We start from the raw sequence: 20,907 nt of genomic DNA on the forward strand, positions 1-20,907 counted from the left end.
TCATTATTTCTTGCCTTCTACTTCTTTTGCTGTTGTTTTGCTCTACTTTTTCAAGGATTTTGAGATGAAGTATGAGATCATTTATTTGTTGGTTTTTTCTTTTTTTAAGGAATGAACTCCAAGCAATGAATTTTCCTCTTAGAACTGCTTTCAATGTGTCCCATAGATTCCGATATGTTGTGTCTGTGTTTTCATTTATCTCTAAGAATTTTTTAATTTCCTCCTTGATGTCTTCTATAACCCATTGATCATTCAGTAACCTATTGTTCATTCTCCAAGTGATGTATGCTTTTTCCTTCCTTCTTTTATCGTTGATTTTCAGTTTCATTCCATTATGATCAGATAAGATGCATGGTATTATCTCTACTCCTTTATATTGTCTAAGAGTTGGCCTGTGACATAATATACGATCTATTTTTGAGAAGGATCCATGTGCTGCTGAGAAAAAAGTGTAACTGCTTGATGTTGGGTGGTATACTCTATATATGTCAATTAGGTCTAGGTTATTAATAGTGTTATTGAGTTCTATAGTTTCCTTATTCAACTTTTGTTTGGAAGATCTGTCCCGTGGCGAGAGAGGTGTGTTGAAGTCTCCCATGATTATGGTGTGGTGGTCTATTAGACTCTTGAACTTGAGAAGAGTTTGTCTGACAAACATAGCTGCACCATTGTTTGGGGCATAAATATTTATGATTGTTATGTCTTGTTGGTGTATGGTTCCCTTAACCAGTATGTAGTGTCCCTCTTTATCTCTTTTGATTAACTTTGGCTTGAAATCTATTTTATTTGATATGAGTATGGACACGCCTGCTTGTTTCCGAAGTCCATATGAGTGATATGATTTTTCCCAACCTTTCACCTTCAGCCTATGTATGTCTTTTCCTATCAAATGCGTCTCCTGTAGGCAGCATATTGTTGGGTCTTGTTTTGTGATCCATTCTACTAGCCTGTGTCTCTTAATTGGTGAGTTTAAGCCATTAACATTTAGGGTTATTATTGAGATATGGGTTGTTCTTCCAGCCATATTTGTTTATTTATGTTACTAAACATGGTTTGTTTTCCTCTTTGATTATTCCCCCCCCCCTTTACTGTCCTACCTCCCACTGTTGGTTTTCATTGTTATTTTCCATTTCCTCTTCCTGTAATGCTTTGGCGAGGATGTTTTGAAGAGATGGTTTTCTAGCTGCGAATTCTTTAAACTTTTGTTTAGCATGGAAGGTTTTAATTTCATCCTCCATCCTGTAGCTTAATTTCGCTGGATACACAATTCTTGGTTGGAACCCATTTTCTTTCAGTGTTTGAAATATGTTATTCCAGGATCTTCTCGCTTTCAGAGTCTGTGTTGAAAGATCAGCTGTTATCCTGATTGGCTTACCCCTAAATGTAATCTGCTTCCTTTCTCTTGTAGCTTTTAAAATTCTCTCCTTATTCTGTATGTTGGGCATCTTCATTATAATGTGTCTAGGTGTGGATCTCTTATGATTTTGCACATTCGGCGTCCTGTAGGCTTCTAGGATTTGGGATTCTGTCTCATTCTTCAAGTCTGGGAAGTTTTCTTGTATTATTTCATTGAATAGACTGCTCATTCCTTTGGTTTGGAGCTCTGTACCTTCCTGTATCCCAATGACTCTTAAGTTTGGTCTCTTAATGTTATCCCATATTTCTTGGATGTTCTGCTCATGGTTTCTTAACAGTCTTGCTGAGCTGTCTATGTTCTTTTCCAGTTGAAATACTTTGTCTTCATTGTCTGATGTTCTATCTTCTAAGTGTTCTACTCTGCTGGTAGTATTCTCCATTGAGTTTTTAAGTTGGTTTATTGCTTCCTGCATTTCTAGGATTTCTGATTGCTTGTTTTTTATAACCTCTATCTCCCTGTATAGTTGATCCTTTGCTTCCTGGATTTGTTTGCGTAATTCGTTGTCGAAGTGATCTTTCATTGTCTGATTTTGCTGTTTAATGTCTTCCTTGATACTCCAGATCATCTGAAGCATGTATATCCTGTATTCTTTATCTGACATTCCATCTGCTGCAGCTGTTACCTCTTCTAAAGTTGCGTTGACCTGCATTGCTTGTGGTCCTTTCTTTCCTTCTCTTTTCATACTGCTTGCGTATCTTTCCTGCAGGGGCGGGCGGCGGCGCTGCTCTCTCCTTATTCCAATGGGGGTGTCGTGGCTACCACGCCGGCAGGTCACTAGGCCTGTTCTGGGAGCTGGCGGCGGCTCTGTTCTGCCCCTACTCCAATTGGGGTGACGAGTGTACCACGCCGGCAGGCCACTGGGCCTGATCCGCCGGTCGGTTGCAGGTTTGCCTACCCTGCAGGCGCGGGCAGCAGCTCTACTCTGCCCCTACTCCAAATGGGGTGACGTGTCTGTCGTACCGGCAGGCCACTGGGTCTGTCCCGCTGGTCAGTCACAGATCTGCCCACCTTTCGGGCACAGGTGGAGGCTCTGCTCTGCCCCTACTCCAATTGGGGTGTCGTGACTACCCCGCCTGCAGGACGCTGGGCCTGTTCCTGGCACGGGAGGCGACTCTGCTCTGTCACTACTCCAATTAGGGTGGTGTTTGTACCACGCCGGCAGGCTCCTGGGCCTGATCCGCCGGTCTGTTGTAGGTCTGCCTACCTTGGAGGCGCGGGCGGCGGATCTGCCCTGCCCCTCCTACCACGCCTGCGGACCCCTGGGCCTGATCTGCAGGTTGATCACTGGTCTGCTCACCCTGTGGGCACGGGTGGCGGTTCCGCTCCGCCCCCACTCCAATTGGGGTCACGTGACCACCACACCGGCAGGGCCTGATCCGGGCGTGGGAGAGGGATCTGCTCTGCCCCTACTCCAGTTGGGGTGACATGTGTACCACACTGGCAGGCCACTGGGCCTGACCCGCCAGGCTGTCACAGGTCTGTTTACATTGCAAGCGCGAAGGGCGGCTCTACCCTGCCCCTCCTACCACGCCCATGTACTACTGGGTCGCGGGTCTGCCCACCTGGCGGGTGTGGGTGGCGGCTCCGCTCCGCCCCCTCTCCAATTGGGGTCACACGGTCACCACGCTGGCGAGCCGCTGGGCCTGCTCCGGGCGCTGGCGGCGGCCCGGCTCCTCCCCTCTGGCTCGAGGACAAATTGAGGAGACTCGGGTGACTGTGCCTCACCCCCCCCTACCAGGAGACCAACTGCTTATGTCACCGCTGGTATTGATGAAGATCTCTCCTCCGCCGCTTTCTGCTGACATCAGATCTCTGCCATGTTGGTATCCTATGCGAATGGCAGCATTTCGTTCCCCTTGCCGGGCAACCAAAGCAACGGGTGAGTCCTGACCGGCCCTCAGCAGGACCCGGACCGAGACGCAGTTTCCGCGGGCTCCTAGCCCCGGTCCAGGGAAGTTCCGGGAGCCGGAACTCGGCCGCTCCGTGCTCGGTGTAAGCTCCTATAAGTGTAAGCTCCAAGAAGCAGTCCCCGCGGGCTCAGTTCCGGGAGCCGGAATTCGGCTGCTTAGTGCTTGGTGTATGCTCTGATAGTAGCAGGGTCCAAGAAGCAGCCTCCGCAGGCTCCGCAGCCCTGAGCCAGGGCGGTTCCGGGACGGTTCCGGGAGCCGGAACTCGGCCGCCCCGCGCTCGGTGTTCGCTCCGATAAGATCAGATTCTAAGAAGCACCCAGGCGCTGAACCCTAGCAATCTGTCTGCAAGCCGCAGGCGAATTGCAGCCTGAAATTACCTGTTCTATGGCTGAATGAGCTGCGGTCAGTCGAAAACAGGGAAGGTGACATCAGTTTCTCTCTTAATTTTCTTGAGGAAATATTTAGCATGCATTCATTTAAGAAATACTTAGTGACAGCTACTAAATGTCAAGCTCTGTTCTAGGCTGTGAAATACAACTTTAAGCTACAGCCTCAGAAGTACCCTAGTAGGAAAAAAACATACAATAAGCAAATAAACAAACATATAATATGTGGAGGTGAGGGATCAGGGAATCAAATATTACTTTCCCTAGGGTAATGTAATTTGGCAAAGTCTCTCAGTAAAATTTGCTATACCACTCTAAGGAGACTTAAAGCTTCTTTTTTTTTTTCCACCACTCAAAGGGGCAGGGGGAACTTAGTTCAATGGAGAGTGAGGTCCTGGGTTCAATTCCCAACACTGCACAAAAATATATATATTTTTTAATTTTTATAAAAATAAAAAAGATTTGGCCTGGGGTTATGACTCAGAGGTAGCACGCTCGCCTCACACATGGAAGGCCCTGGGTTCAATCCTCAGCACCACATACAAATAAATAAATAAAATAAAGTTATTTAAGAATAAATAAATAAATAAAAAGATTCACTGAATTTTTTTTTTAACTTCTCTGTTCTCGTACATTGCTGGTGGGACTGCAAATTGGTGCAGCCAATTTGGAAAGCAGTATGGAGATTTCTTGGAAAGCTGGGAATGGAACCACCATTTGACTCAGCTACTCCCCTTCTCGGTCTGTTCCCTAAAAACCTGAAAAGAGCATGCTACAGGGACACTGCTCCATCGATGTTCATAGCAGCACAATTCACAATAGCAAGACTGTGGAACCAACCTAGATGCCCCTCAATAGACGAATGGATAAAAAAAATGTGGCATTTATACACAATGGAGTATTATGCTGCATTAAAAAATGACAAAATCATAGAATTTGCAGGGAAATGGATGGCATTAGAGCAGATTATGCTAAGTGAAGCTAGCCAATCCCTAAAAAACAAATGCCAAATATTTTCTTTGATATAAGGAGAGTAACTAAGAACAGAGTTGGAAGGAAGAGCATGAGAAGAAGATTAACATTAAACAGGGGTGAGAGGTGGGAGGGAAAAGGAAAGAGAAGGGAAATTGCATGGAAATGGAAGGAGACCCTCATGGTTATACAAAATTACATACAAGAGGAAGTGAGGGGAAAGGGGGGAAAAAAAAAACAAGGGGGAGAAATGAATTACAGTAGATGGGGTAGAGAGAGAAGATGGGAGGGGAGGGGATGGGGGATAGTAGAGGATAGGAAAGGCAGCAGAATACAACAGACACTAGTATAGTAATATGTAAAACAGTGGATGTGTAACCAATGTGATTCTGCAATCTGTATATGGGGTAAAAATGGGAGTTCATAACCCACTTGAATCAAAGTGTGAAATATGATATGTCAAGAACTATGTAATGTTTTGAACAACCAACAATAAAAATTAAAAGGAAAAAAAAAAACTTCTCTGTTCTCCCCATTACCCGCTCTCTTCTCACTATAAATTACCATGGAACAATTAAAGACAGTAGAGACTCTTCAGTTATAAGAAACTCATTTCAGGGCTTCCATGTTACAGAAACTACTGAGGTGATTTGCTTACAACTGTAAAAACTAATCTAAGTCAAATTTATCTTTTAATTATATCCTTGAACCTTGTCTTCCTCTTAATTTTTCATCCTTTAATCGTATTTGTTTTATTTTGACAAAGACCTCCAGGCTTTCACTTTGATGTCCAAAGTGGCGCAGAGCTAAATTTAGCTCTGATAGATTTCTGAGGGCAGGTTTCTGGTCTGACTCACCACTTTAGCACCAGAACTTATTATCATGTGCCTAGCACAAAGTAGGCATATACATATTTGGTGAAAATATTAATCTATTCAAATCAATTTATAGCATAATTTACAATCAAATCCTTATAAATATTATCCTAAATAGCATATTTTCCTTTCAAAATGTTTCTAGGGTTAATAAAGATTTCCCACAAACATTTTAAAATATGTACATACAAATGACTGCTTCACCTCAAAAGGGCCACCTTTTTCAAAACATTTTTAGGAACATCCTTTAAGAATTTCTTTGAAATCAGTTTACCTACACACAAGAAACTACACTGTTCGTTTGGTAATTGCAAGACTTACTCTCAGTACATTTACTTTTCTTTCACTTCTTTTAGCCTATTCCCTGTGTTCCTTAAACTTACCAATAGCCTAAGACCACCTTCCCTTCACCCAAAGCTAAGCCACCAAGAACCTAGTAAGTAATGAAGCTAGTTAAAGCCTAGGACTTGAATTCATATTAGTTCAAGGTATATTAAAAAAAAAAAAAAAAAAGAACTGATGTTTTAACCACTAATGTTTGTACAGTGATTGACAATTTATAGTTATACCCTCCATCTTACTGGATCTTCATAACACTGTGAATGCAGCTAGGAAGGTGCTATTATCCCAATTATACACAGAAGGAAACTAATGCTTAGAAAGTTCAAAGGATTTCCCCAACATCACATCAAAAATAAGTACATAAAGACTCATACCTTATAATGCTTAACATATAGGTTAATTTATGTGTTGCCTTACTACTGTAATAATATTGTTGATAGAGCTAAGTACGTACCACCAGCTGGGCGTGGGGGTAAATGCCTATAATCCCAGCGGCTCAAGTGGCTGAAGAAGGAGGATTGTGAGTTCAAAGCCAGTCTCAGCAACTTAGCAAGGCATAAGCAACTCAGTGAGACCCTGTCTCTAAATAAAACACAAAATAGGGCTGGGGATATGGCTCAGTTGTTGAGTGCCCCTGAGTTCAATCCCCAGAAATAAATAAATATAGATACAAAAATTATTAAAACTAGTTAGCAATATTCAGCTTAGCTGGTCAAAAGATGCTAAACAATGATGTGTGAAGAATGGCAAACCAGAATCATTCTAAACACTGATGGTCTTCTACTCCCTTTATAAAATTGTTTGCAAACTTTAACATCTTTTGAATGCCACTGAACCTATGGAGTTCTTGTTCTGATTAGTAGTCTTTAAAATGTCATGAATAATAATTAAAGAAATAGTTCATATAGTTTAAGGATTGATTTATCCCAAGAATGTTTCTACTATAAATAATTTCAAAAACCAAGTCATAACGTATGTGTGCACCCGTACATGTTCATGTTTTAAAAGAGCATTAGAAGTTCAAAGATGCTTTCTACATGCACACCTCCTCACTACATCTCAGGATTCCCCCCAAAACAAGAAAGTCTCCATGGTTAAATAAATGCAACATGTTCCAAATTCTATCACCTTCTTTGTGAGAAAAATCACCCATCAAAAGTGATAAGAAGTCTTTTTTTTTTTTTTTTGGTGGGGGAGGGGGGTCAGTGATTGAACTCAGGGGCACTTGACCACTGAGCCTTATCCCCACCTCACTGTGCATCTGACTTAGAGACAGGGTGACTGGCTTCTACTGAGGCTGGCTTTGAACTCACAATCCTCCTGCCTCATCCTCCTGAGCTACTGGGATTACAGACTCACACTCTGCAAGAGAAGTCTTAAAGAGAAGAAAACTATTTAATTTTCCTTAGGTAAATATCCTCAGAATTTATGTGAACCACAAAACCTTTTATACCCTAACAACTATTTTAACCTGGGACTGTTTTTAAATTCTTGCCATTCCCATCTGTATCATATCCGTTAACCTTAAAATTAAGAATCAGTGTTATATCTAATAAATTAACAAAAACAATTTTTATTTAACATCCACTTACGGCCCCACATTACAAACCAACAACTAATAACTTTTAACTTATTTTTTGGTACTAGGGATTAAACCTAGGATGCTCTACCACAGAGCTATATTCCCAGCCCTTTTGATTTTTTTTTTTTACTTTTTAATAGGATTCCCTAAATTGCTGAGGCTGGCCTCAATCTTACAGCCCTCCTGTCTCAGCCTCCCAAATCACTGGGATTAGAGGTGTGTTCCATAGTGTCTGGCTACATATTTTATCCAGTATTTTTTAAAGAACAAGTTACAAAAGGCTGGTAGTTAATTTTATGCAACAACAACCTCCAGCAACCCCTTACCCATTTTCGAAATGGGGTCACTATAAGTTGCCCAGGCTAACCTCAAACCTGTGTGCTCATGCCTCAGTCTTCCAAGTAGCAGAGATTACAGGTATGTGACACCATGTTCCAGTTCCCTGTTACAGTTTCATATGCACAAAATCATAAAGTCTGTACCCCTTCATGTGTGGTTTCTTTTATTCAGAATAATGTTCTTGTGCTCGCTTCAGCAGACATACTAAAATTGGAACGATACAGAGAAGATTAGCATGGCCCCTGTGCAAGGATGACACGCAAATTCGTGATGCATTCCATATTAAAAGAAAGGAAAAAATATAATTAAAAAAACAGAATAATGCTCTTGAAATTCATCCATTTGTGTGTATATGTGTGTGGTTAGCAACAGTCTATTCCTTTTTTGTTGTACAGTAGTATTCCATGGTGTGGCTACACCACAATGATTTATCCACTCATTTTTTGATGGACAGTTGAGCAGTTGAGTTGTTTGTAGTATTTGTCTCTTATAAAGTTGTTATAAACTTTTGCATACCAAAAAAAAAAAAAAACTCCAGAGTATGCCAAAGCACTAGAACCAATTTACTCCATTTTCATACATCTTCTATACCTTTCATTCTCCGCAATAATACATAGAATCATAATCCTAATAGCTTTTAAAACATCAAGAAAAGTTTTAAAGTATACTAACAAAAATTCACTGATAAATATTTCATCATATTCTACTGTTAAAATCAGATTAATTAAAACAAAGTTTCAGTTAAATATCTCCCGTCCTAATTTTTATACACAGATTTTATTGTTGGTTTAAAAAAAGAGACAGAGATGTGTCAGAGGTTGAGCGGATTAATATTAAACAAATAAATTTCAAGTATACCATGAAAATTTTTTTGCAACATGCTATAGGAGAAACATTAAAAGCATGACATTCAAATAGAGGCAAAGACAGAAGGAAAAAATTATAATAAGATATTAAATATATCTGTGTGCATATATATGCGTTTACATATATATATATGTGCATATCTATGTGAGATATACATATTTATTCCTCATCCCTGTATGAAAAATGAAAAAACAAAAATATAACTAGCAAGTCTTATAAATAATTCAATTACATTTAGAATATAAATAGTAAAAAATGAAGCCAAAGAGTTACAAATGAGAACTATATAACTGGGTCTGTTTTCAATTCATACTAATCTAATATCTTTCACAGGTTTCAAAGTTCAATGTACATATTAGTTTGCTCAACTGAGTAATTTTCCCTTTCAGCCTAACTTAAAAGAGCTCTAATGAATAACTCAGGTGGTTTCTCATTTCTGAAAAGGTTTCAGTTAAAGGTATATTTTGAAAATGCAAAACTGAAGTTTCATATAAACACTTATAATTGCTGTTACCATGTCACTGTACTTAGTATTCCCACCTAGGTTTGGAAAAAAAAAAAAAAAAGTAAACTGATATTAGCTACAAAAAAAAAAAAAAAAAAAAGATAGATACATTCCATACTGAGCTACAAAAAATAGCACATAATTTTGAGTAAGAGGACCTAAATGCCACTCCTGGCTCCACCACTTGTTACATGATTCTAAACAAACTATTTTACCTTTCTCAACCTGTTTTTTCATCTGGTTAATGTAGATAATATCACTACTGCAATGCTGAGATGTAAAGGAACCAGGAACAAATTCAAATTTTCTAAGCACAGGCAATGCTTGCTGTGCATGACTAACATAAAGGCAGGATAATCTTTCATGCCACAAATCATCATTGTATATTTTGAGATACAACATGAATTAAATCATCCTCTAAAACCTGCAGATCTAAGTAGTTAGAACTAATACAGTAAAAAAGAAGTCCCACACTACTAATTTTTTAGTAACCAATATTTAGTGAAATTTTACATCTAAAATATTTCAAAATAGTACCATTTCACAAGGCTTAGAAGTTTTCTTTTTGTTTTTGTTTTTTGCTTTTTTTTTAAGTTCAGAAAAAAGTTAAGGTGAAGTAAAAAGTCTTCTTCAAGTAACAATAACCTTTCAGTTTACTAACAATATTCAGACAAGGAAGTAGCATGTTTTAAAACCTATCAAAAGAGATGAAAACTACTAAATGAAAAGCAGCTGAGGCTGGAGTTGTGGCTCATTGGTAGAAAGCTTACCTAGCACATGTGAGGTACTGGGTTAAATTCTCAGCACCAATAAAAATATCATGTCCACCCATAACCAAAAATATTTTTTAAAAAAAGAAAAAGAATAGCGGCTGAGCAAAATGGTCATCACTCTGTGCTCAAGAGCCAGAGATGAGATTCTAGTTTCAACTATGTCACTAATAATCTTTTAACCTTGAATGAGTCTCTAGGCTTCAGTTTCCTAATCCATAAAAATGAATACTGAAAACTGTAAATGAAACCCAAGGATAATTTAATCTAGATCTTTCTTTGAAGAGGCGATCCAGAGTAGTGATTAACAGAATGGCTCTGTAGGAAATGCCAAGGTTAAAACCCTGAGTCTGCCACTTACAAACTTGTGAAGGCACACACACAAAACACTAACATACATCTTGCTACTGTCATTTAATTACTGTTTAAAATACTTTGCTCAAACAAAATTATAGTAAATACACAAACTTCAGAAGTCCAATTTTCACAAATCAAGACACCACTACTAGTCAGATACCACTTTCATGTGAAAGTAATAAAAATCTTTAAAACATTCAGCCAAGTTCTATCAAAAGATGGCCTTATAAAACATTATGTATTAGAGACACCTATGAAAACTTATAAGGATAACTATTCTCATCAAAATGTCACATTAAAGGTAAACACAGAACTTATGTGTGTTCTTTCTTTCTTTCTGCTGTCACATGGGGATAGAAACCAAGGCCTGCACATGCTAGGCAAGTGCTCTGCCACTGAGCAGCATCCCCAGCTATTTTTGAGAAAATGTCTTACAAAGTTGCTCAGGCTGGTTCATAACTTGGCATCCTCCTGCCTCATCCTCCCAAGCAGCTGTGATTATAAGCATATGCCGCAGTGCCCAGCTTACAAACTTTCATTTTTTAATCTGCTAACCACAACAGAAATTCATGATGTAGTCACAGTTTCCAACAATGAAATTACTACAGAAATGAAAAACCTGTAGAATATGGAAATATAAAGTGAACTTCTAACTTCTAAAAATAAGTAGTTACAATCAAGTAGTATTTACCGAACACATCAAATGCCAGGATTTGTACATAGATTAAATACAAACACCAAAGTATGGCATTTCTCCGAGTTCATCAAGTTCCAAGGACAAAGTAAGGTAAGTATCCTTTATCATCACTTTCACACCATAAAAGCCACTCATCTATAAATGTTTTTATTTCCTTCTTGGTGCATGTAGGACTACTTCCCATTGTCCATTAAAACTGCTTCCTATCTTAGGCTCAGTCCACAAAGATGCCTAAAATAGTCCCTGATATGGGGATCCTCACAGTACTTAAAGGGTACAGATTCTAAGAAAAACCTTATCAGATCCACAAACTTCAGTATTTTATAGTCCATGATGGTAACACCTGCATGTACTATACATAACTGGGCTACCTTCAGTCAAGGACCTAGCTGCACCAATTCAATTTCTCCCTCTTAAAGTACTGCTAGTAAAGGCAAACTACTTCTTCAAAAAGTCTATTTTGTGCAATGGACAGTAGGCATTAGAAAAGGGGAATTGATTCGCTCATCACTGTTGCCCTACTTCCATTTCATGTCCAAGGAGAAAACCATTCCAGAGTAGCAAGGGGACCATATACACAAATCAAGAAGGCAGATGCTACATTGAACTTTGCGGTTACCACAATTTAAGCGAACGGTGACGGGATGTGGGGAAAGAAGAGGGATGGTAAACTAAGCTATCCCAGTGTAGCTTAATGGAAAACGTCCACTTCATGAAGCGATCAAAGTAAGGGATGGGAAACAAACGGATCTAGCCGAGCGGCAAACCCAGGATGCTGACTGAGCTCGGAGGTGGAGGGCCTGGAGCCCATGGACCCGAGAAGAGGAACCTCGGACAAATCTTAGGGCCAAGGAAAACCAGCAGCAACGCACAGGGGCCAACGCTGCCACGGACCAGCATGTAAGGGGACACCATGAAGGGAGCGATTAGTTAGGACGTAGCGACAGCAGGCGGGAGCCCAGTGCCAGAGGCGACTTGGCAAGTAGCAATTGCGAAAGGCGAGGCACGGGCAGCCGAAGGTGGTGGGACTCTGTTGAGTCAGCACAGCTTCTACTCTGGGGGCACTTGTAGGATCCCCGCAGCTCCTCAGGCCCCCGGGGGGGGTCGGGCCCGCGGGCCAGAGAAATGATGTTCCCTGACGGGCTGGCGCCGGCCCCTTCCCCATTTCACAGGTAAACACTGGCCGCCGTCGCCGCTTACCTCTGTTAACATTATTACACCCCGGGGAAGTGAGGTCCTCCCTAGCCTCGCCGCATGGCAACAGCCGTAGCAGTAGCGAAAACTGCCCGGGCCGCCGCCAACGGCGGCAACTGCTCCTTCAGTCCTCTCCCAGGCGGCGGCTTTACTCGGCTTCGCTGGCTTCCCCCCGGCCCGGCTGCTCGCGACGGACGCGCCGCCATCTTGGAAGAGCGACGTCCGCGTATCCCCGCGACGTGCGCTCCCATTGGCTGGCGCAGGAGCCGCCGGCGTCTTGTGACCGTCTCCATAGCGCCGGCGCGCGGAGGAATGGAGGCGGGCGCGGGGTTGTCCCCTTGCCGCCGGCTGCGAACTTCCCCCGGCTAGGTGCCCCGGGCAACTCGGGATTGCTGCGAGTGGAGAGAAACCCCTGCCTCGGGGTCGCAGGGAATCTGGAATGCTTGCCCGCGGAGTTCGTTCGTCCTTCCCCAAACGCCTGAGTTGGCCAGCCCTGGGGAGGAGCCAGAATGGCAGAAGCCCAGACTTTGACTGATGGCGCTGCGAATCTCCAGCGTCACGGGGACCGGGAGACTGATTTCCTGTAGAAAAACTTGCATCTCGCATCTCCTGGCCCGGCGGCGATCGAAGAACAAGTTGGGGTAGTCGGCTTCCTTCACTGTGTGGGCTTAAAGCGTGGTCTGAAACGCTCCCCGCGCGGTTCCTTTCTCCAAAACTTTGACAAACTTTCCTTTGTCTCTATCAGTCCCCAGTGAGTTCTTTACCAGGGTGCGCTACATGTTGTAGATGTGATATGGCATATCGGCTTTAGCTTTGCTCTTGGGGATTTGGTGATTGGACAGCACCTTGCATAATCAGAAGAGCTTGGTTTTCTTCAAGTAGGAGATCTTTAACATATATCTAAAGCGGGTTTGCCTTTAATTGCTTTATTGCTTTATCTTTATAGAATGTTTTCGTGTATCAGAGTGAGCAAATTTCATATGTCATTCTATACAGTTCCAGTTTAAATGGGTCTAAACTCTGGAACTCAGTGTGCATAGAACCCTCTGAGACTTGACACCTTAGGCAGTCTACCGCTAAAGTGGGATAAAGTATGTAGAAGCGCTCATAAAGGCATTTGAAAAACTAGGACCCTTAATTTCTTCTTTCCCAGTACTGAAATCTTTTCTCTCCACTTACCTATAATACTGTTGTGCTAAGTGTAATTTACTTAATACGTTCCTCTTAAATTCTCAGAACAGTGAGTAAAGGCATTACAAATCTTGTACTATATTTTGTCCCCACCAAGAAAACAAAATGGTTCATTCAAGCAGTCAAACAGAAAACCCTGATTTTGTTCCATTTTACAAGAATTCTAGCGAAGTAGTTTTTGTTGTTTTAATCTATACTTTATACATCATTTCCACTTTGCTGGGTCAGGAAAATTCTGAACTGTGTAGTACAGTAAAATCATAGGTATAGAAAGAGCAAGCCATAAATAGGAAATAAGATTGGAAAATACAGCCTGGACTGAGGTATTATGGGAAACCAAGACATACTAGAGATAACAAGAACCCTGGAAAAAGATACTCTTCCAACCTGTAAATAAGAAAACAGAGAAGAAGGCTCATTAATGTTTAAGATCCCAACTAGAGAATTAAAGCTGTAATTTAGGTATCTGGCCTTAGTATTCAATCTTATTCTCTACATCTCTTTCCCTTTTCAGAAGTAAGGCATTTTCACTTGTTTTAAGAATGGTAAATTAAGTTTGGGCACAACTTGGGGTTTGTAGCAACTTGTGATATGACATGGTTATACTTTTAATATTCAGAAGTTTGTAGAACTAGGAGCAAGCTAAAATTGCCAGTTATTCAATACCTTCCCAATTTTCTCATCCAGAGTCCTGTGACCTTAAAACCTATACTAGCTGACCTTCCTAGTCCTACCCCATTTCTACCTCTGGCCTTATTTCTGCTAAACAATTTGTTCCAGCTACACAGGCCTGCTCCCTGATCTTATATAAAAACAAGGCAATCTCAGTCCTGGAGCATATGTACCTATTATCTCTATGTGGAAGAATCTTTCCACCAGTATCATCCAAGAAACCTACCCTACCATTCCATTTAAAACATTGCCTCTCCCCTAACAGCCTCCCTTCTTTGCTTCAGTTTTTTCATAGTAGTTACACCTAACAAATTACTATTTTTCTTATTATCTGTCTTCCACTAGATTATAAGCTCCATGAGACCATGTCTTTCTGTTTTGTTCAGTGATATTTCCTTAGTACCTAAAATAGGATGGCGTGTGACACAGAGTAGATGCTCAATAAATATATTTTAAATTGATGCCTGAATCATTTCCTAAGACACCATGGAAAAGGCTAGTTAAAACTAATTAGAAACAATCCTTTATGTTGAAAGAGTAAATTACTTAAGTTATACTGCCACTAGAATACTAAGAAGAAAGCTTGTGACGGAATTGTGAGCTGTCTTTCCACCTTCTTAAACAAATACTGTTGGGGATGAGTCAAAGTTAATTTTCTAGCAAAGGAAACAAAGTGAATAGGTATGCTATTTCATAATTGTGGAAATTGACTTATATAGTTGGAAAAGAATGCTTACAGAAGCAGCTAGCATTTTAAAAAACAAAGTAAGCACCTAATTTGATACAGATTGCAGTTTCATTCCATGTGGTCTTAAAAACATCCTATTCATATCAGTTATTACAAAGGAAATGTGGAACAGGAAGATCTGAGATGCTGGGTGTTTTAGTTATCAATAAGAAATTTAAAACAAAACAAACTATCTTAAGAAGCACATGATAAGGATGCCTCTGTGGTTGTTATTGAAAGAAGTTAGATTTCCCAACAGCAATATCCAATCAGTCTAGCAAAAGAAAAGAGGACAAAAAGAAGCAAAAATCAAGTGTGAAATGCTTTGAAATAGTCCACTGCCAGTGATTTTTAAACCTCCAAGCAAACAGAATATCCAGGTTGTCCATTTTTAGTGTGAGACAAAACAATTTTTTCTACATATTCAGATTGTCACAAATTGCCTCTAATTTCTTTTTGAGAAACTGGAAATGTACAGCATTAACTACCTAAACAAATTTGACCTATTGAACAGTTGCCACATTTAAATATTTTGGTAACAACCTTTTTTTTTTTTTTAGTGTGTATTTGTTTGGTCCTTGGGATTAAAGCCAAAGGCACTTAACCACTGAGCTTTTTCCTAGCCCTTTTTCCTTTTTTTGTTTTTGTTTTTTTGTGTTTTTTTGTTTTGTTTTATTTCATTGAAAGACAGTCTCAGTAAGTTGCTGAGGCTGGCTTTGAACTTTCAGTTCTCCTGCTTCCACCTCCTGCTTCCGCCTCCCAAACCGCTAGGATTACAGGTGTGCACCATGACCATGCCTGGTTAGTTTTATTTTTAACTGATATAATTGTACAAATTTAGAGTGTACAATGTGATGTTTCAATATGTATATACATAGTGTGATGATCAAATCAGGATAATCAGCATAGCCATCATCTCAAAATATTTATTACTTTGTAGTAAAATAATTACAAATCCTCTAGCTAATTTGAAATATATAATACATTATATTTTATTTAAACATTTTATCAGCTCCAGTTTCTTATAATATTATTAGCGTGATCCACCATCTCTACTGAACATTAATAACTGCCATATATTCATTAACAAAGTACAGGGTCAAAGCCAGCAAATAGACATTGAAATAATGCATTGGAAACAGGAGACTGTAGTCAAAGTACAGACAAGAGCAGACTATCCCAATAGCAGCTTTTATAGAACAATATTAAACAGAAATTCCAGAGCACTTAAGAGTGCTCTGAAGTCTACCTTCAAACAGCCCAACATGGGTATTTTTTTCTTGCTTGGTACAGTTTGAGAAAATACTGGGCCAACTCAAGACCAACAGACAGGCAGAAATAATATACAGCTCTGCTAACAGCAGATGCAGCCATTATAAAATTACAATGTTCACACGTCTCTTCAATAACAGTTCTACAATGATACAAAGAGCTAAATAAAAAGGACAATATTACAGATACTTAAAAGTCTATGGTATATTTCATATGTATTACCAGATCAATGGTACCCCAGTTAATAGTTCTTAAAAGCAAATACTATTTTAAACCACAAAAAAATTTTTAAAAAGTAGATTGAAAGCACATTACAAACAATTCTTTATTATGGATACTTAATTATGGGCCAGATTGTAGCAAGAATTTGAACGTGTTATATCTAATATTTGGAAAAGGTCATCACAGTAGATCTTATCATACACTTACAGACCTTGAGAGCTTTACTTATCCTAGGTAACCTGTAAAAGATACAAGCTATCAATGATGGTATTGAGCTTTTATCACCTGAAGTCATGTTTGTCAAGTTTCTACACTGTGAAATTACTCTTTTCTCCACTTTTCACACTATACTCCTTGAAAAGAAGACACTCTGTGTGGCCCACACTTAGAGAATGGGAATTTATGTTCCTTTTGAGGGTAGAGTATACAAATAAATTATTTGAAATTATTTTGCATTGGAGATTTGCCTCTTTTCTGTTATTTAATGATTTATATAAACATGAACACATAGGTATTTATCTTAAACTTTAGGTTAAAATTCAATACCATTTTATTTTATTATTCAAATTGTCCCAGCTTTGGTCACTGGAACTTTTTCAGATGTCCTGTGTCCCTCTAACAAACTCCAATCAATATGGAGCCATTTATTTTCATTCTTAAGCACTTCTTTATTTTCTAATAGATATAAAATATTCCAGACTTATCATGCCCCAAGTCTAGAATCAACCATTTCTCTAAGAAACCCTGGTTCCTTTTATTGGAGAATGATATTAGAAACAAGGATAGAAATTTTACTTGCTGCTTGAGGTGTCATTTCTTGTAAGCCTTTGTAGCTGACAAAGCAAGGATAATATATAGGTATACACTAATCCATGTATATACACCTATCTATATTTGTGTATGTAACACTCTATATTAAGCTAAATATTAGTATATAGTGATGTCTCCAACTTAATTCCATTTACCAAAACAATCATTCTACTTCCTCCCCTTATCTATAATTCTTATTTCATCAGTGACAAATCTGGCTCCTGCCATCTCCATTTACTTGTTTCATTTCAATGCACATGTATAGCAGTATCAGAATTGTTAGCCCATACCCTCATGGGAAACAGATTTATCAACTGTTAACATACAGTTACTTTTGTTTTTAATCTTACAGACTTTAGTCATTTCCAGAGTTACTGAGTTGGGCACCTCTTCCCCAATCCCTTCAGTGAGGTTGTTTGATATATTTATAATACAGTTAGATTGTCTTGTCAACTTCTGCATTGTTTCCTGAGATCTGCCTACTTCCTAAATGATGTGATTTTTTATTTGCATAAGTTGCTTCACTCTTTTTGACAAATAAATAATGTCACCTATCCACCATTATAATACCATAGAGAATTGTTTCACCAGCCCAAATCATAAAGGAAAGCGCATAGCAGTTTGCTTTCACATTTTATCTGTACACCCAAGCACCTTATGATTTTATTGAATGAGCTTATTTGACTCTGTGTGTGTGTGTGTTTATCAAGTAGAGTTGTATAACTCAGAATTATGTGTATACTACATCTTTAAGTATATATATTAAACTAAAGACTAAAACGTTTCGACCATCTCTGTCCTTAATCTGACATGCTAAGTGTTGTTATTAGCCTTTGTCCTCTTGTTTTTGCCTTCAGCCAAAGGAGGAAATGAGAAAAGCAATCTACTCATAAAACAAGCTCTATAATACATCTCCATATTTAACGCTTACCTCAGCTAGTTCCATTTTTACAAAGGGTAAAATCAAATAATATATTGCTTCCTATTTAACTAGCTTAACAACTAAGTTTAAAAAAGAAAATAAGGATATTCTAAAAAGTACTATTGTTTTTAAATAGTAATGCATTAGTTGCAACAAAGTTAATTTGGCATGTCTTCACCCTTGCCTATGTGATGTTTTTGTTTTCAATGAAAATGTTAAATTGGAAACTGTACTAATTGTACACACAACTGAATGGAAGAGATATTACATCTGTGGCTCATAATATTGGCTGGGGAATGAAAAGAATAGAAACCTGAGAAGATTTGCTTTGTGATCCTGCCTTTGCTATTAAATAGGATTAAACCTTTGAAGTGAAAATTCATCATTTGTTGAGATTCCGGGGGTTTTTTTAACTGTAAATTTAGGAGATCCAACATATATGACACGTATTAACACTTAATGTGTAAAACACACACACACATAAAATAAAGTAGGTTGTTATTTTAATCATTGAACAATACCAGGGCTCAAAATCAAATGCTTCTTTAGGTTTCTATCTGTTTTAAAACTGTGATATGTAACAATAATAAGAAAGTTGCAGTTCATTTTCCTATCACTTTTCTTCAAGCATATTTATCACCTCCTTTTACAAAACCTTGCTACTGCTACTGAGCAGTAGCACAGACGGCTATGAACTATTTTTCATATGGTAATGGACTCCTTGAATTACCACCTTTCCACTTAAAATGAGACACCTCCTGCCTTATAATGGCCATATGTGCAAATAACCATAAACAGAGAAATCAGCAGAAATGTCAGGAAAAGATCTGGTGTAAAAAACAAAGCAAATAATCAAATAAAAGGTATGTAAAATCAGGCTATTTGTTCTTAAAATCCATAGGCCATTCACCTAATTTGGATGGATAAGATTTATTCTCTGTCTTGTTCACTAAATCAGCAAAATGCTGAGGGCTTCACATTTTATTTTTAAAAATAGATGTCCTTTTCGGGTTTTCCTGTTGCTGGGGAAGTGTTCTTTCTGTTGCTAACAGAGAGCTAAATGTTCTGCTTTGAATGGGATGTGTTTGTTTTTATTGGTAGGAGTAGCAGAAGGATGAATGAAGGAATCCATTTTTTTCCATGTTTCTACAAGGGAAATGTCTGCCTTCTGGGTAGAGGTGCATGATTGACTATTTATCAGAGAATCCTTTTTTAAAAAAACATGGAATTTGTTCATTTATTTGCACATTATTTTATTCATTTAACCTTAAATGGGCCAACTATTCAAATGCAAAGATTGCAGGGTTATGGAACTCATATCAAGAAAATTTATTTTCACTTCCCATCTAGTTGCTAGGAGGTCCAAAGAAGATATTTATGCTCTTTGCATTTTTGCCTGAATAATTTAGTCTCCAAAAAAGGAAAGAGAAATAGATGAGATCTAGGTTTCCCTTCAAATCCTATGATCATAGAATTTTAACACAAACCTTGTTCTTCATCTTTCTATTATTATAGTATTTTTTTTTACTTAGGGCAGGAAATTTATGGATAAATATCACAGACAACATATTGCAAAATATTACTATGATTTACACTGTGCTTAAAAATGCATGATGAAAGTGGCCATTCTGACTATCCTAACCTTAAAACAGAAATTACAGAATTATTTTTAATGCAGTTTTGCTACCCTGAAATAACATCCTATATTATTATGGTCTTAATTGGGTTATAGTAATCTGTGAAAGACTGTTGACTTCTTAAAACAGGTGCCTTTATTTTAAAGTTATATCCATTCTTCTGGATATTTCATTCACTTTATGGTTATATCAGAAATTTTGGTTACACAGAAACTATACTGTGAAAATATAATCAAATTTCTATGTTCCAAATTTCATTTTTGTCTTTGGAATCTATGAGCCATTAGCTCCCTAGGTCACTCGATGGCATGATGATGCTATCTTACCTAATCATTTCAGTTTCCTTCTGTGCAGTGAAGTAGACTGCATTTCTTGCCTATTGAGGTAGAGTTGCATAACTAGTTTAGATCTCCAATTTTAACTACTTCCTCCCTTCTTATATAAAAAGAGATAAAAGTATGAAACCAGTAGAGTTTTATCTAATTTCTTTTGCTAATTTGCAGAAATATAACTGTAGTTCTACTCCAGTATAAACAAACTTCACCTCTGCCAATCTCACATATTTACTGATTTCTTTCTCATTGACATGGCATTATACATTCAGCTAGTCTCACAAAATCCACTTGAGGCCTGTTTATCATTGACATCACTATGATTGGTATATGCCTGCCTTGTTTCCACAGCCTCATGCTGTGACTATACTGTTACCTTAGGGTATCGAGTTTATTTCTTGCATTTTGCCTCCTTTTCTGAATGGGGTACCAGACTTGGGTTTTGTTGGTTCTATTCTCCTTCATTTCCCCCACCCCCAGGAGCCTATGCTTTTCTGCTTATCTAGATCAATTTTATCTCTCTCTTCTCACCTAGTTCTGACATTGATAATTCTATCATTGATGAATCCATCATGTTTCTCCTGAGGCTAGTTTCTAGTCCCTAAATATCCTTCATGATCATGGGCTCAGGATGCATCCAAATCCCACAAGAGCAGAAAAAGAGGTATCTTGTGAACTCTTACTACCAAGAAGAACAAATCAAAAGATGCAATTTTATACTAACTTCATCAGCAACCCTATTTTGTTATAGCACATAGACATGTATGAGAAGTTAAATCCAGAGCTGATTTGCAAAATCTTCCATTTTTGATGTTCCAGACTACTAATATAAATTTATGTTCACTCATGTCTGATAACTTTTTCTCCTAAACTTCAGTTTATCTTATTAGCTTCATTATCACTTTTATT

General features: G+C 38.6%; 1 protein-coding gene and 1 non-coding gene across 4 annotated transcripts in view; one reads left to right on the plus strand and one right to left on the minus strand.

The window, feature by feature from the left end:
• Nucleotides 1-12,449, minus strand: part of Snx13 (sorting nexin 13) — a 152,201-nt gene extending 139,752 nt beyond the window's left edge. For 2 of the 3 annotated variants that reach the window (XM_046463512.2, XM_046463511.2), the window contains exon 1: nucleotides 12,220-12,448. In XM_046463512.2, the coding sequence (XP_046319468.1) occupies nucleotides 12,220-12,231 (12 nt within the window). In that variant the 5' untranslated portion in view covers nucleotides 12,232-12,448. Of the gene's footprint in view, nucleotides 1-12,219 lie in introns of all 3 variants that reach the window. The other variant, XR_006855969.2, reaches the window with a different exon arrangement.
• LOC124106111 (U6 spliceosomal RNA) lies at nucleotides 8,007-8,110 on the plus strand. The gene has a single exon (XR_006855997.1). It is a non-coding gene; the product is annotated as a U6 spliceosomal RNA (small nuclear RNA).
• Nucleotides 12,450-20,907: the final 8,458 nt, after the last annotated feature.

This window comes from Marmota monax, unplaced genomic scaffold, assembly GCF_021218885.2.
Source record: "Marmota monax isolate L192 unplaced genomic scaffold, Marmota_monax_Labrador192_F-V1.1 WCK01_AAM20220418_F8-fsc00057, whole genome shotgun sequence".
NCBI lineage: Eukaryota > Metazoa > Chordata > Mammalia > Rodentia > Sciuridae > Marmota > Marmota monax.